Source organism: Rhopilema esculentum, unplaced genomic scaffold (genome assembly GCF_057945365.1).
Source record: "Rhopilema esculentum isolate cy_ngs unplaced genomic scaffold, ASM5794536v1 HiC_scaffold_27, whole genome shotgun sequence".
NCBI lineage: Eukaryota > Metazoa > Cnidaria > Scyphozoa > Rhizostomeae > Rhizostomatidae > Rhopilema > Rhopilema esculentum.
In genome coordinates this window covers 679,455-693,100 of record NW_028300838.1, presented here as the reverse complement: position 1 = coordinate 693,100, position 13,646 = coordinate 679,455, and the positions used below count along the sequence as shown (strand labels likewise).

General features: G+C 35.3%; 1 protein-coding gene across 2 annotated transcripts in view; it reads left to right on the top strand.

The window, feature by feature from the left end:
* Window positions 1-13,646, top strand: part of LOC135695052 (nipped-B-like protein) — a 32,751-nt gene that overhangs the window by 3,604 nt on the left and 15,501 nt on the right. Inside the window, exons 3-21 of one of the 2 annotated variants that reach the window (XM_065213997.2) lie at window positions 974-1,095; window positions 1,431-1,694; window positions 2,255-2,353; window positions 2,951-3,994; window positions 4,627-4,674; window positions 5,151-5,353; window positions 6,412-6,498; window positions 7,321-7,552; window positions 7,876-8,036; window positions 8,515-8,595; window positions 8,880-8,980; window positions 9,881-9,986; window positions 10,758-10,840; window positions 11,181-11,316; window positions 11,736-11,882; window positions 12,208-12,255; window positions 12,490-12,573; window positions 12,931-13,145; window positions 13,483-13,585. In XM_065213997.2, coding sequence (XP_065070069.2) covers window positions 974-1,095; window positions 1,431-1,694; window positions 2,255-2,353; window positions 2,951-3,994; window positions 4,627-4,674; window positions 5,151-5,353; window positions 6,412-6,498; window positions 7,321-7,552; window positions 7,876-8,036; window positions 8,515-8,595; window positions 8,880-8,980; window positions 9,881-9,986; window positions 10,758-10,840; window positions 11,181-11,316; window positions 11,736-11,882; window positions 12,208-12,255; window positions 12,490-12,573; window positions 12,931-13,145; window positions 13,483-13,585 — 3,364 coding nt within the window. Of the gene's footprint in view, window positions 1-973; window positions 1,096-1,430; window positions 1,695-2,251; window positions 2,354-2,950; window positions 3,995-4,626; window positions 4,675-5,150; window positions 5,354-6,411; window positions 6,499-7,320; window positions 7,553-7,875; window positions 8,037-8,514; window positions 8,596-8,879; window positions 8,981-9,880; window positions 9,987-10,757; window positions 10,841-11,180; window positions 11,317-11,735; window positions 11,883-12,207; window positions 12,256-12,489; window positions 12,574-12,930; window positions 13,146-13,482; window positions 13,586-13,646 lie in introns of both variants that reach the window. The other variant, XM_065213996.2, reaches the window with a different exon arrangement.

The following is a 13,646-nucleotide window of genomic DNA, read 5'->3' as shown; positions in this document are numbered from 1 at the left end:
CGTTAATCTTCTATTGAAGTATATATTATTTTCTGTTTTTTTAATAACTTAAAATCGCCTGTGCAAAGCAGCGATCACGTTTGCGTCCAAATTGTCGCATTGCTTTTCATTTTTAATTTGCTTTTGCGAGTAGTAGATGTTCTAGCGTTTCTTATAGAATGGATAACATAAAAAAAGGAAACAAAGTTAAATGTTCGATTTAAAGCCATGCGTTTTGATGAAGCAATATGTGAAGCTAAACATAACAGTAGTGATACTGACACTGATAAAAGCTCTTCGAATGATGGCAACTTACATATCTAGAAAAATCTGAACAATTTTGCGACTTTGTTTTATTATATTTCTATATTTATATTAACATAGTGTTTGTTGCATGTTTTATTATTTCATATTATGGTGCTTTGTGGTATCACCGTTGAATTTCATATTTAACATTCTTCCGAAGCTTTCGATTTGAAGCTCTCGATCTCCTAAAGCTCTCGAAGGATGCTCTCAAGGACATTTACTTAGAGGTGCGAAATAGAGCGCCTAGAGTTTCTAAGGGGCTCTTTTTATGGAGCACCTTCATTTTACTTAGAGCAAGGCCTGTATTGTGGTAGCAGTTTGCTATTCTCTTGTTTTATGTCAAAGGTGAATTAATATGTAATGGAATCACAATTCCATATTCCTGATTAAGGCTTTGCAGCCTTGTAACTTAGTCCTCTGAAATCATTCTAGTGTCCACTTACATTCTAACAACTAATGGGAAAACCTTTTTTGAGTTGCATATATAATTTAAATGGAAATCACTGTTTCTCGGTCTGTCATAAAGTGAACAGTGCCGTATAGGCAGAGCTGTACACACTGCTAATTCAAATGGTATGAAATAAGCTTTCATTTATTTTATCAGGGCTTTTTTGTTCATAGAACTGAAAAGAACATTCCTCTTCTTGCACCTAACTCGGTCATATTCTGTTTCATTTGTTTTATTCAGAGACTTCAAGAACTTGTCACAGCACAAGGTAGCAGATTTGAATAGAGACCAAGTTCCTGTGTTACTACAGCAAATGCTTGTTACCACTCCGCATATTTTTACCCCTAATTATGAGCAGTATGGTATGGAAATTCATCTTTTGATTTTCAGCATTTAGATAGTAATAGTGTGATGATGTAGAGCAATTATTGTACATATCTAATAGCATACCTGTTTCACAAAACAATTCCCTAGCGTATTTTTCACCCATCATGATGTTTGCAGCATAACAAGCCAGAATCAAATTAAATATATCAAAAACAAACAACATAACATGGGAGTGTCTAGACATCTGTCAATTTTTATTGATTTTTAATGAATTTCTAAAGTAGAGTAGATATTTAATTCTGCAAAAAACAGAATGCCTTCATATTTTTGTTCAAAGAATTTAAATAAGTTAAGCAATTTTTGTTTTCAGCATCTCCTTCAAAAATGGTTAATATTGACCTCACTACATCAAGGCATTCACTTCTGAGACCACATGGACCTCAAGTTATCTTAAGCCCAAGCAGAAGTGGTCACCACATTCCTGTTGCCCATGTAAGTCCACTAAGGCAAGATGTGCCGAGCCCTAGACAAGGTCTGCAAAAAGGAACTCCAGTTAGAAGTTCTTCTTTATTACATGAATGTAATGATCCCCAAAGATCAAGAAAAGAAACAGGAAATCAGCACAATGAGCTGGGTAAGCTTATGCATGCTTAAACTTCTCTTTCTTTTTTGTAGTATGTCCAGAAATTTTTTATAATGGAAAAATCTCACCAATGTCTGTAGATATTTTTAAAAAAAAACAAAGAAAGCCTTAGCTTTGAACCTGCTATGCCATCAAACAAGTAGCTTTCATTTATTTAAATGACTTGAGAACTGATCATGCATGCATAATGCTTGACATATTTTTATCAGGCTATTAGTTTTGAAAAGAAACATTCTGGGTGAATAACAGGATGGCTCTAAGTTACTACCACAAGTTTCTGAAATTATTGAGCAAAAGTTAAAACTACTCTTTATTATTTTGAAAAGATATATACATTTGCAGTGCAAAATCATTTCTCTTCTTACTTGAAAATTCAAAATCTTAAAAATTCCTTATAATGTTTTAAATTTTTGATGGCTTTTTACCTATTAATTTTTTTTATAAATTTGCATGATAATGAATAAATTTGCATTCATTAATGATAAAGAAGTTTCATATATGAAACTTCTTGGGCTTGTTGAATTTCATGCAAAATGATTTTTTGCCAGAAGCCCAGAGAAAGCAAACAGAGCAGACAGCTGTAGCTGGCAATACTGGCTTTTCGTTACAATCTGGCTTGATACAAAAGAATGAAGAAGTCAGGGTTCAAGGTATGCTTCTAGAAATACAATATACCATCTTTGGTTTTGAACCCAGCCAATAATCTAATTTGCAGTCATGTCAAAGAATGGAAAATTTACAATTATTCACATTTATTCAATCAACTTTTAATTTATGGCTTGTTCATTTATCATGATATTAACATTTGGAAATTTTCTTTTTTCCTGCTTTTTAAATGTTACTTCTCTGTAGTCGCATAGATAAACTTTTTCAAGTAACATTTTGTATTTGCGGTATGTCAGTATAAATGTTTTAGAAAAATGATAAATTAGCAGATACCATATGATAATGTACGTTTTAAATAATTTATCTTTAGTAGTTTGATTTGTCTAGCGATGCGCGTTTTCTATTAGTGTGTTAGAAATCAAGTGTAATTAAACTGGATAAACATTTTCAGATGAGCACTCTACAAATTCTACATAATCAGTGATTTTATGAAGTTGCTGATAGCAACTTCTCATAGTTTGTCTAAAACGGTTGATTTTTTAGTTTGTTTAACAATAAATCCTTTTAATCCTTGTAGAAACGATTATTTTTCTGTTTAATGGACTAGTTTTCCGTAAAAATCCGTAAAAATCGATTTTTAGAGGTGCAAGCGAGTAGCATTGTAAGAAGGAGAAAATCAAGCGGAAGTAAGGAGCATGTGAGAAGACAGTTATACGACCATGAGGAAAGTCAAATTAGGACAGAATCAGAAAAACCACTGAAAAATTCCCTAGAATCACGGACTGCAGAGGAGATTAACCAGCAGATAGGTAATGAGGGTCTTAAGAATAAAGAAAGTCCAGTTAAAGATGCATCTATCAGTCCGGGAAGTCTCAAGGTCAGCATCAATCGAAGTGATCTTAAGGAAAGTTCCAAAAAGAGCCCGGAGAAGGTAGGTGCAGAGGAGGCACTACAAAAACGAGAGTATCCGAAGAGAAGAAGAATCGATCGCTTAACATACCTTGAGACAGGCCAAATGATAGTTAGAGATGAACATCAAACTGAAACATTATCTGAACCTCAAGCAAGGGCTGCAAATAGTCTAGCGCAAATCGGTGATGCCAGTGATGAAAAAGGGGGTTGGGCAGAGCAGATGTATGATGATGTTATGCAGTCGGATAGTAATGAAAGAGAAGCACGTCCAATTATACCGAAGCTTGTCTTAAAAAGGGTCAAGCGAAAGCAAGGTTCAAAAGAGTTTGATACTTTGGAGATAGTGTCTCCGACCAAAGCGGAATTAGGGCTTTATTATGGCCAGCAAGAGGAAAGTGTTGAGAGTAAGAGCACTGCGGAGGAAAGCGAAGTGCTCGGCCAGGAAGCAGTTGTATCATCATCCGAATTAAGACATGAAGAAACAAGGGTACAGCAGGAGATAAAGACAGGCGGTTTAGGAGATATACCTGAAATCGTGCAACCCAGTGTTAGTTCTCCTAGTATAAAGCTTGATAGACAAGTGGTTCCAGTATTACAAAGAATAGATGCAAGCATAGATAGGAATATATTTCAAATGATAGAGAAACGAAAAGCAGAGCAAGTTGTGACGGATAATGCTGAAGGAAGATCACTTAGAAGAAAGAGAAGAAGGGTTAGCAGTGAAAGTGAAGAAGGCGAAGAAATGTTCACAGATACCCTGCAAGATTATGGAGGTATGTAAAGATTTGTTTAGTGCAGATTTAGCGTTTGTGTTGGTGGTAATAATGGGGGGTTGAGGCATGGAACTGACCAATGATGCACCAAAGACGATGGAAACGAATCCTGGGCATTATTCTTGGTTGTTTGGAAGATTCTAGTGTACCAGGACGACCGACGTGTGGGACGGGGGGTGTTGAATGGGATTTCAAAGGCGCATTAATGATTTCTCTAATGATTGAACCCAATAGTGTTAGCAGAAACTCTCAGGAATAAATTGATTTCTCAGGTTCCAATGTATAAATGTAAAATGTTCACCCATGTTTAATGTTCAGTGGAATATTAAAGTCATATAGAAGCCACGATCATTTATGGGTTCTTGTGGCCCAGCAAGTGTGTATTCCAAAGAGTTCCTTCTTTTTTGCCTGTGAACTAGGTGACATATCACAGTCTTCAATAGTTCCTAAAACGTTCATATACCCTATCGATTTTTCTGAATTGTCCAATATTTCCAGTTGTAGATTGTTATCGGTGTTCGTAGCTATTAACATTCAAGATAACACGTCTTTGCCGTCGTATAATATGCTTATCACCACTCTACCTCAGTGAATTTATATTCACAGCGGTTATTTCTCTGTTTCCATTTCAGGAATATCAAAGAAAAAGAGAACTAATAGAGTGTTGCAGTTAGATCAAGGTATTCTTTTGGTTAAAATTTGACAGAATAACCAGGAAAGTTCTAAGAAAGTATTGATTCGTTATAGGCCAAATTAATGTTTAAGCCTTGTTTATTAATTTATAGATAAATCTTAAATGTGAAACAATATCTTAATTGATAGTATTAGTAGATGTCATAGTTAGTATCATTTGGAAAAACAGCTATTGACTATATACTTGAATTTCTGGGCATTATATCTGAATTGCTAGTTTTGAAAAAAATTGGTCTAAAAAATCATTACTTCGCCCTTATACTTTACTTCGCCCTTATGGTTCTATATATTTGGCGTCCTTTTAGCAAGCTTTTAAATCTTAATCCTGACTTTTTCTCTGTTTATGTAAATTTTTCATTACTTATCAAACAAATTACATTGGGTTTTACGTTGTTCCACGACGCTGTAATTACCAAGGCTGTTGCTTGAATTCACTTTGTTACCTTATCATCTTTTTGCTTAGAAATTGAAATCAGAGCAGACACAAAGCGACTGATTCAACTGCTCCAAGAAATACTTAGCACCGAAGACGAGTTAGAATCAGATGGGGCATTAGATTTTGGCGATGATGGAGATATCCCTTTAGATGCGTTGCTTCCAAGGCCCCTTATAACTGATTTCTACATTGAATTGTCAAAAATAAAGTCTACGAGCTTGACGTCAGAGGTATTGTTGCATGAATTGTGCCGTGTCATTTCACATTGCTTAATGCCTTTCGCAGCCTTTTTTATATTATACTGTTGTGAGTTATTGCTGGGCATGATATTTCTTAAACGTCCTGTATGTATAAAAATAAGAAAGGACATTTCTCTTAGAAGGGAAATATGGGTTTGACTTTGAAAAAAGCAACAATTTTTAAATTTTTGCTTTTTTCAAAGCCTTTTTAAATTTTGCACCGTCAAAAACTTTTTGCACATTTGTCTAAAACCAACAGCATGTTTAGCAAGCAAGGCCAATTTTTTCCCTTTAAGCTATGAACTTCCTTGTCAATGTTAATTTCCTACCTTTTCAAATATCAGATAGTTGATTCCATCTCAGTTTTTGCATTATATGTCACCTTCAATTTGCCTAGTTCAAATCTTTTTTACCGTGCAAATAGCTGCTTCATTTTTTTTAAATTGACTGAAAAAGCTTTTCGTCAAAACACTGACCAACCTTTTCGTCAACATTGTACAAACAAGGCTAAGAGAGTCTATTACGAGTTTGCGAATCTTAGAGATAAAACGTATATAAAAAGACTGTTTTTTGTATTTTTCATGCTTATTACCACTATCATGTAAAGGCATTGAGTCATGGTAAATAGGCTTTCTCTATAGGGGGTCATTTGGTTTCGGCGTGATCGCTGCTGTTTCATGTGATATTGGCATCCGTTGTTGACAACTTGCTATTGATGGAAACTGTTATGTTAATCAGTACAAGGTGAGTTCATGTGACCAGTTCAAGGTCAACCAATAGCATCGCAGTCATGGAAATCATGACTCAGCGGATTTTGGCAATTTGGGTATACCCAGTCTATTTATCATGACTCAATGCCTTTAAGAAAAGTTAAGAGCTAGAGTGAACTATAACCAACCCCCCCCCCCCCTTCCAATCCCATCTTCAAAATATTGATGTTAGTTTTGACAAAGTGGCATGCTTTTGTTAGGCTCTTGTTCTGCTATTAAGGTATCGACTTAAGACTATAGTTGCTGATAACAGTTGATGTTACTCACTCTCCTTCATAGCTTCCACATGATCAGTTGGTACGCATCGTTTCCATAATGGATCGTCATGTTAGAGCGAGTTTAGAGGTGCTCCTGAACCAGCCTAAGGTAACTAACTTATCCCTACTTTCTTTAGCACCTTACGCTTTCACTGACAAGAGAAGCAGCACTATACCTGCTCTTGCTTTCATTAGACTCATTAAAACTTTGAAATAGGCAAGATCAAGTAAAGAACCAATAAACCAACGCTGACTGTTAATTAATTTTATTAAAACATATCTTATGTATTATACATTATACATTGTATACATTATTCATAAGTTATAAGATAGAAGAACCAGGAAGCAGAAACGAAGGTCGTCATTCAATAATTTTTATTTTATTTTTATTGGTCATCGTGTCCTTTTTTAAACTGAACGCTGAAAGCAGGATGGGCTACTTTTTTATCAAACCAAAACCCATGCAATATATCAAGCCTGGACTGTTTGCAGTTGGAACTTACACATTCTGCAATTGTTTTCAAGATATCTTAAAGATTATGATCTGAGCTTAAAAGAGAAAGTCTTTTCAAAACACAAAAAAGACCTCGAGAATATTGGTTAACACTGCTTATTCCTGCCTAAAGGCCGGCCTTTTTAATGCTTTGAAAGTTTTTCAATTCAATTCAATTTCATTGACAAATATAACTAAATACATTTTCAATACAGAAATAAAAATAATTAGCATAACATTACAATAGTTATCCACACATACAATCTAATAAATTAACTTAAATATAGAACATTACAAGACATTATATATTTAAATATATTTGTCTAAGGAGGAGCTCTCTGAAAGGTAGAGATATCTGCATTAGCTGAGTTGACGCGTATTCTTTTGCCGTCAGCATTTTACAAGTAAACTTTATTAAGATTATCTTTGTTGAAACAGGACGCGGAAGACGAAGAGGAAAAGCTGTGGAAAGGTTTGAAAATGGACCGTGTACTAAGAGCCTGTGAGGCATCGCTTATTATTCTGCATATAACAACAGCACCTGAAATGCCAAAGCAAGTGTATATGGAAGAAGTCATCGAGCATGTGGTGTCGTTTTGTAGATTCCAGTTAGAGAATACTATTTACCCAGAATATGATCCTGTATATCGGGTGGATCCCGATAGTAAATGTGAGTACAAGCTGTGTTATTACCAGTTAGACTTTTTTTGCCCCTTTTCGTTGCACCTGTCTTCTAACAATAGAACAATAAGACTATGGAGGACTTGTCTTCGTCCTTGTCACTCATGATTTTCCTAGGATAAGAATGTGTGTACTGGAAAGCAAAAGAAAATTTTTTGCAGAGAAAGAATAGGAAATTTAGAGGCAATGATCCAGAGTAAAAGGCTATCAGTAAACTGTACCTGATACATTTGCGTTTCATTTTTTCAATGAGTAAGGATTTCATTGATTGTACTCATTTTGATGTGCCTTGTTCGTTTTATTCTCATTCAGTCGATTCGTCTATAATGCTGCCGAAATCTCGTCGTGCCAGAGGGGTGAACAGTACCAAACTAAAGCCGATTCTACAGCTTTATAATAAACTTTGTGAACTGGTTTCACTGATTGCCGACTTGGTTGCTTTGGAAAGCCTCAATGACATCATTATACTCAAGGTACTTTTTGCAAATGATCTGATATTTCCGTAATGTGTTTCCAAGTAATTTGTTCAGTGATCATTGGCCATTGTCGCCAAGATTCTCTATTGTAATCGTAAAGAATTGTATTGTATATTGTAATCGTGCTCTATTCTATATTGTAATTGTATTTTTCAATGTGTAATTATGCACTTTACCAGTGATTTTGTAAGTCTTAACTTATATGCAGCCGTTTGATAGAATCTTACCGTTCTGTTCTTTTTGTTTTGAAATTTTGTTTAGTATAGGGAAGTAGTTGTGTTGGAAGCAGTTAACTTCTTTCATAAAACTTCAAGTCGTTTTTCGTTGAACTGGACATGTTTATGATATTTTGGCTAGATTTTCAAATGATTTTATTTTTAGCTCAGTTCTTTTGCACCATCTTGAGTTATGGTCTGTTTTGCCGCATTGATTGATGGAATCTCCTTCATATTGTTTGCTTATTTTGAATTCGTAGATATCATGCATCGGAACAGCTCCATTTTTCGTTGAAAATATCAGCATTTTGCAGCTGGAAGCGCTGAAGCTTGTTCGAACGGTATGCACTGCTTTCGGTCATGTCAAAGAAGTTTATCTTTGCCCTTATAATTGTATATTACGCATGACTGGCATCTTCATCGTTTACAGCTGATTTATAGGGAGTCATGCCTGAATTGATTTTCAGTTTTGACACCACACTGTACATTTTGGTTCATTCATTAAAGAACTATCAAATAATTTATTCTATTTATTTATCAAAAATATGGATGTCCCTTATCACAGGTTTGACGTCATTGCTCGCTTGACTGCTTTTTATTTCACGTTCGAATGATTTCCTTGTAGATTTTTAGAACGTATGTGAAACACAGGGACCTTATATTAGATGACATTCTGGCATCCCTTGCCAGGCTACCAAGCAGTAAAAGGAATCTCCGAAATTACAGGTACGTTTTTGTGCAAAGTGATTGATTAGGGTGAAATGATTAGAGCATATACCCTAGAAGCTGTTTGTGTGAAAGATAGCAATATTATGGGTATTCCATGGAGCAAGTTTTCTATGCTTCGAAGAACACTTTTAATTGGCGTACGTATAGTCATACGTAAAGGATAGTATAGCCATAATCTTCTATAGTATATGAAGTGAAATAGTATTCAGCATACTGAGTAGAAGCTGTTTGTACTTCAAAGGTTATGGTCTGTTTTACTTTCACGCCAATTTACAAGTTCTTCGAGAATAGATCATGTTGAATTTTCTCATTTCTGGCTGTTGGACTAGCACTTTCCAATATTTATATGATTAAGCAAAAGTATTCCGGAAGTGAAATAAAACCTTTATATTATTAAAGGTTGTTTAAGAATAAGAATAACAAATATTGCAAAGTGTCAATTAGTATTATTTCAAAAGATTATTTTTATAATTTCTCTAGACTAATAAGTTGTTTTCACATATTATTTCAAATTCTTATATTTTTATTATTTAGCAATGTGCATTGTTATAAAGTCTAGCTTTCTGCTTTTTGTTTTTCCAAACTAGAAAACATCGGTTTGTATGCAATGTGCTACAATTCCCAAAAGCTTGAATTTCAAAAACTCTTTTAGTTCTTGGTTTTTCTTATTGCTTTGAGAAGGAGCTACAATAAAGAATATTATAAACGAACAAAACGGCAGCATGTCTTAAAATCGTTTCTATGGTTAAAGCCAGCGGCCATACTGCAATTTACAAACACTGTTTGTAAGAGAATTTCCCACAACAACTGAGCCTAAAAGTCAAGTCAAGGTGCTCTGCTCTTTTGTGCACGTTTTTAAAGCAGTCTTTATGATTTATTCTCGTTGACTCTATGTAGGTTATACGAGGACAGCTCGATTCAGATGGTTACAGCGCTGGTGCTCCAGCTTGTTCAATGCACCGTTAGCATACCGGATTCATTTGACAAGAAAGAAGATACACTGGTTTGTATACATTTCTATTTGAATTTTCAATTGGTGTTTGACTCTATTGTTCCTAATGTTTACTCTTGTGAAGCCCTGTATAAGTTCACTTATAATTTTATTGCAATATTTTGGCTCTTCACATTAGTTTTATTTTCATTATAGTAGATTGATTCTCTTTGTTTTGCGGCGTTTTCACTATCATTTATTCCACGGTCAAAAGAGTCTTGGATTTTCTTTAGTAAAGCAAAAATGGTATAGACATTTTTAGAAATTGAGAGCTGTTTTCAATTCATCTGTCACTCTTACAGATATTTAAGTCTAAATTGTTGGCGTTGCATTGGCAAGTTCGTTTTACCAAGTAGATTTTTCAGACAATAACTAAAGTTTCGTTACCCGAAAATTGTTATCTTGCCCATCGCTCAATTGTTGTCTTTTGCCTCGTGTATTTGTGATCATTCCCCTCGTTCAATTGTCCTACAGTGTTGTATTTCATTTGCTACCTAGCATCTAAAGGTAGGTTTTAGGGCACTGAGAAGCTGAGCTTATTTAGCAGTGTCCTTTTCCTTTCTCACGTGATTTCTACGCCTAGAGTTACAGAGAGCTGGAGACTCTCCTCACTCTAGGCGAAGGTTTGGTCATGTAAGGGACTAGAACCACAGATCCTTTAATCTGCAGTCATCGCCTCTAGCCATTGAGCTATTCTCTTACCTAAGCCCTAACCACTGAGCTATTCACGTCTACAGTGCTTTAGATGAAAAAACACGCTTCAATATTTTGTTTATATTTTAGGTTGACATAGATGTCATGATTGTCACGTCGTATGAGGATTCTCTTCGAGCTGCTCAAAATTTTCTGGCGACGTTTCTCAAAAAGTAAGTACTTTCTTAGTGAGATAGTAGGCGAAAATTCGTCTACCTTTTCGTTTCCTGGCTGGCTGTTTCCAAGCTTCTTTCTTTCAACCCAATTCACTAGCTGTCACATTGGCAAAGAGAGAATCCTGAGTAATAGTGCTAAGCTTTAATGAATACCTCATTTTCATTTTGGTTAATTTTAACTGTTGCTCTTCGCTTAACAATGGTCGGTCTAGGCACAAACATATTTTGCTCAGCCTTGACTGCCAGACTGACATTTTATTGGTCCTTTTAAAGAGATGATAATGGGTTTTACTGTCAGCTTTGGCACTCTTAAATCGAACCCATGTATCTTCTACAGATGCAGCTCGGCAAGCAAGGATGAGAACGACTTTCGGCCGTTATTTGAGAATTTCCTTCAAGATATTTTGACAACCTTAAACAAACCAGAATGGCCTGCCGCTGAAGTTTTGCTGACCTTGCTCGGAAAGCTACTGGTAATTTTACTATTGTACTTGATTTTTGAATCGGTTTTTTGCCTCTTTTCAGCAGCATTTGATGCATCTAAACCAGCATTTGTTTTTATATATCACCTAGCAATGCATCTTCTTTTATTTAACCTTTCTCTCTGTGAAAATAACTTTAGACTAAGATGATAGGTTGCTCTGGCTCGTTGTTATTGCTATAGCCAGTTTGCTGTAATAGAAAGGATTCCAGCAAAGTAAAACAAAAAATTTCATTCACAGTTTGTAAAGCAAAAGCAACAGTCTGTATTCTAAATCCACACGCGACAATGTTCGAGATTACGAAGCTGAAAGGTCACTTTCTATATAACAATAAGATGATTGGAAAATTTTAGTTTTATCTATTACCATCCTCATGCTGTGTTGTTAGCTGTGTTGCTTGTTACTTCTAGATTGTCACGTTTAACAACAAATCTAACGAAATGAGTTTACGAGTTGCGGCAATGGACTACCTTGCGTTGATAGCATCGCATTTAAGGCGAGATGCAGTCGAAAGTAGAGGAAGGGACAAAGAAGATTTGAAGGAAATCATTGGTCAGGTTGGTGGGATCCGATCATCCTCGTAATCAGTCATTGCCACCATTATTGTTATCATCAACATTTGCCATCAACATAATTAATTGTCATGATCATTGCGATCATTGTATTGTCGTGTTGATGATATGATCTGTTCTCTAAGATATGATTACGACATCAGCATACTGAAGCCTTTTTGCTATACCTGTTATGGCCTACTTGTAGTTTTCGCAGGGACTAACGGTTAGAGTAATCTTTCTCCTTACTTATGCTTACAGGGCTAGAAACATAGACGATAATTATCTCATCAAAATTCTGCCAAATAATCTTGATTATTGTCTGTCATAGCTACACAGAGATGCTGACATTGAAGACAAAGATGATATAAGTGTCGATGTAAGTTTGATATTTATGTAAGAACTATTTTCATTATTAATTTTTTCACAACTCCTTCCGTCTGCGTATATATCTATTTAAAAGAGTTGAGCATTAGTTTCATGATGATCAAATTCAGGATGAAACTTGGAGTTGCAATTTATCACTGTCTTGTTCTATACCATTAAGAGGACAATTTTTCCAAGGATGTATGTAAAAGTTTACCTATACCATTCTGTAATATCTTGTCACCAGATGATCGATGTTCACATAAACACTTTGCGAAAGGCTCTTCTCAGTTATTTGGCTTACTCAGCTGAAAAAGACGTATCTTGCAAGGTAGGCTTTTGCAATTCTTCTTATAGCAGTATCAAGGAAATTTCAGGCTTGTCATGAGATCTCACAGCATATTTGTGATCCTGATGCTTTATTTCAACCCTTTGGACTGACATTTTTTTCAATGGCATTGAAATCGGCTGTCTTCTCAGCGGAATGCTTGTTTTTGTTTCAAAATATTGTTGCCTAATGCTGGAAGCATCTTTGCCTGGCCGAGAATCTTTCTCGTTTCATGCCTTCTACACAGTCCTTTGTAAAGAGCTTAACGTATTAGTTGTCGCTAGTTTAGCTCCAATCAAGACTATTGGTGCTTTGTTTTATAGTTCCTAAAACACCGAATACGACCCTGTTTCTTTGTAGTTCGCAAGAGAGTTCTACTTAGGCCAATGGATCAGGGACGTTCACGTGGAAATGGAGAAGTGCATGAAAGCACCAATGATGTCAATCCCGGGTGCTGCTTCTACAGAAATACCAACCGATGCAGGAGAAACCTCAATTGAAAACCTTCAAGAATTAGATGAAAGAAAGAGATATTATCATGCAATGGCTACAGATAAATCTAGTGACTCCCTAAGGTACCTTTCTCAATTGTTGCAAAATGCATTAATTGTTGACCGTCGAAGTTGCCAATTATTCTTCAAATGGTATTTTTTGTAGGAGACATTTATGCAATTGATAGCTTGATTAAAAAAGGACCCTTTCAGAAAATAGAACCTTCAAGGGTGGAAGTATTGGTCGATGAATATATGATATTGTTCAACTTGATTTCAACTTCGACAAATATATGAGAATTGGCAATCAGTTTTAATTTATTGCATGGTTGAAAGATAGGCTCAGTGTTTACCCTGTTGTACTTTCATAGCTAATGATTTTCATTTATTCGGATTAAGTTTTTATTGTACTTTTTTGCAGATTATCACAGCAAAATGTTACCTACCAAGAATCATGCATAATTACCAAATACCTTACTTCTTCAAGGTCCTTTTGCCAAAGCTTTGATATTTATCTTCAACAGGCATGTCAAATTTTTTATTCAGTCGTATATTTCATTTTGATGCTGTTTTGCTTGCTTGTTG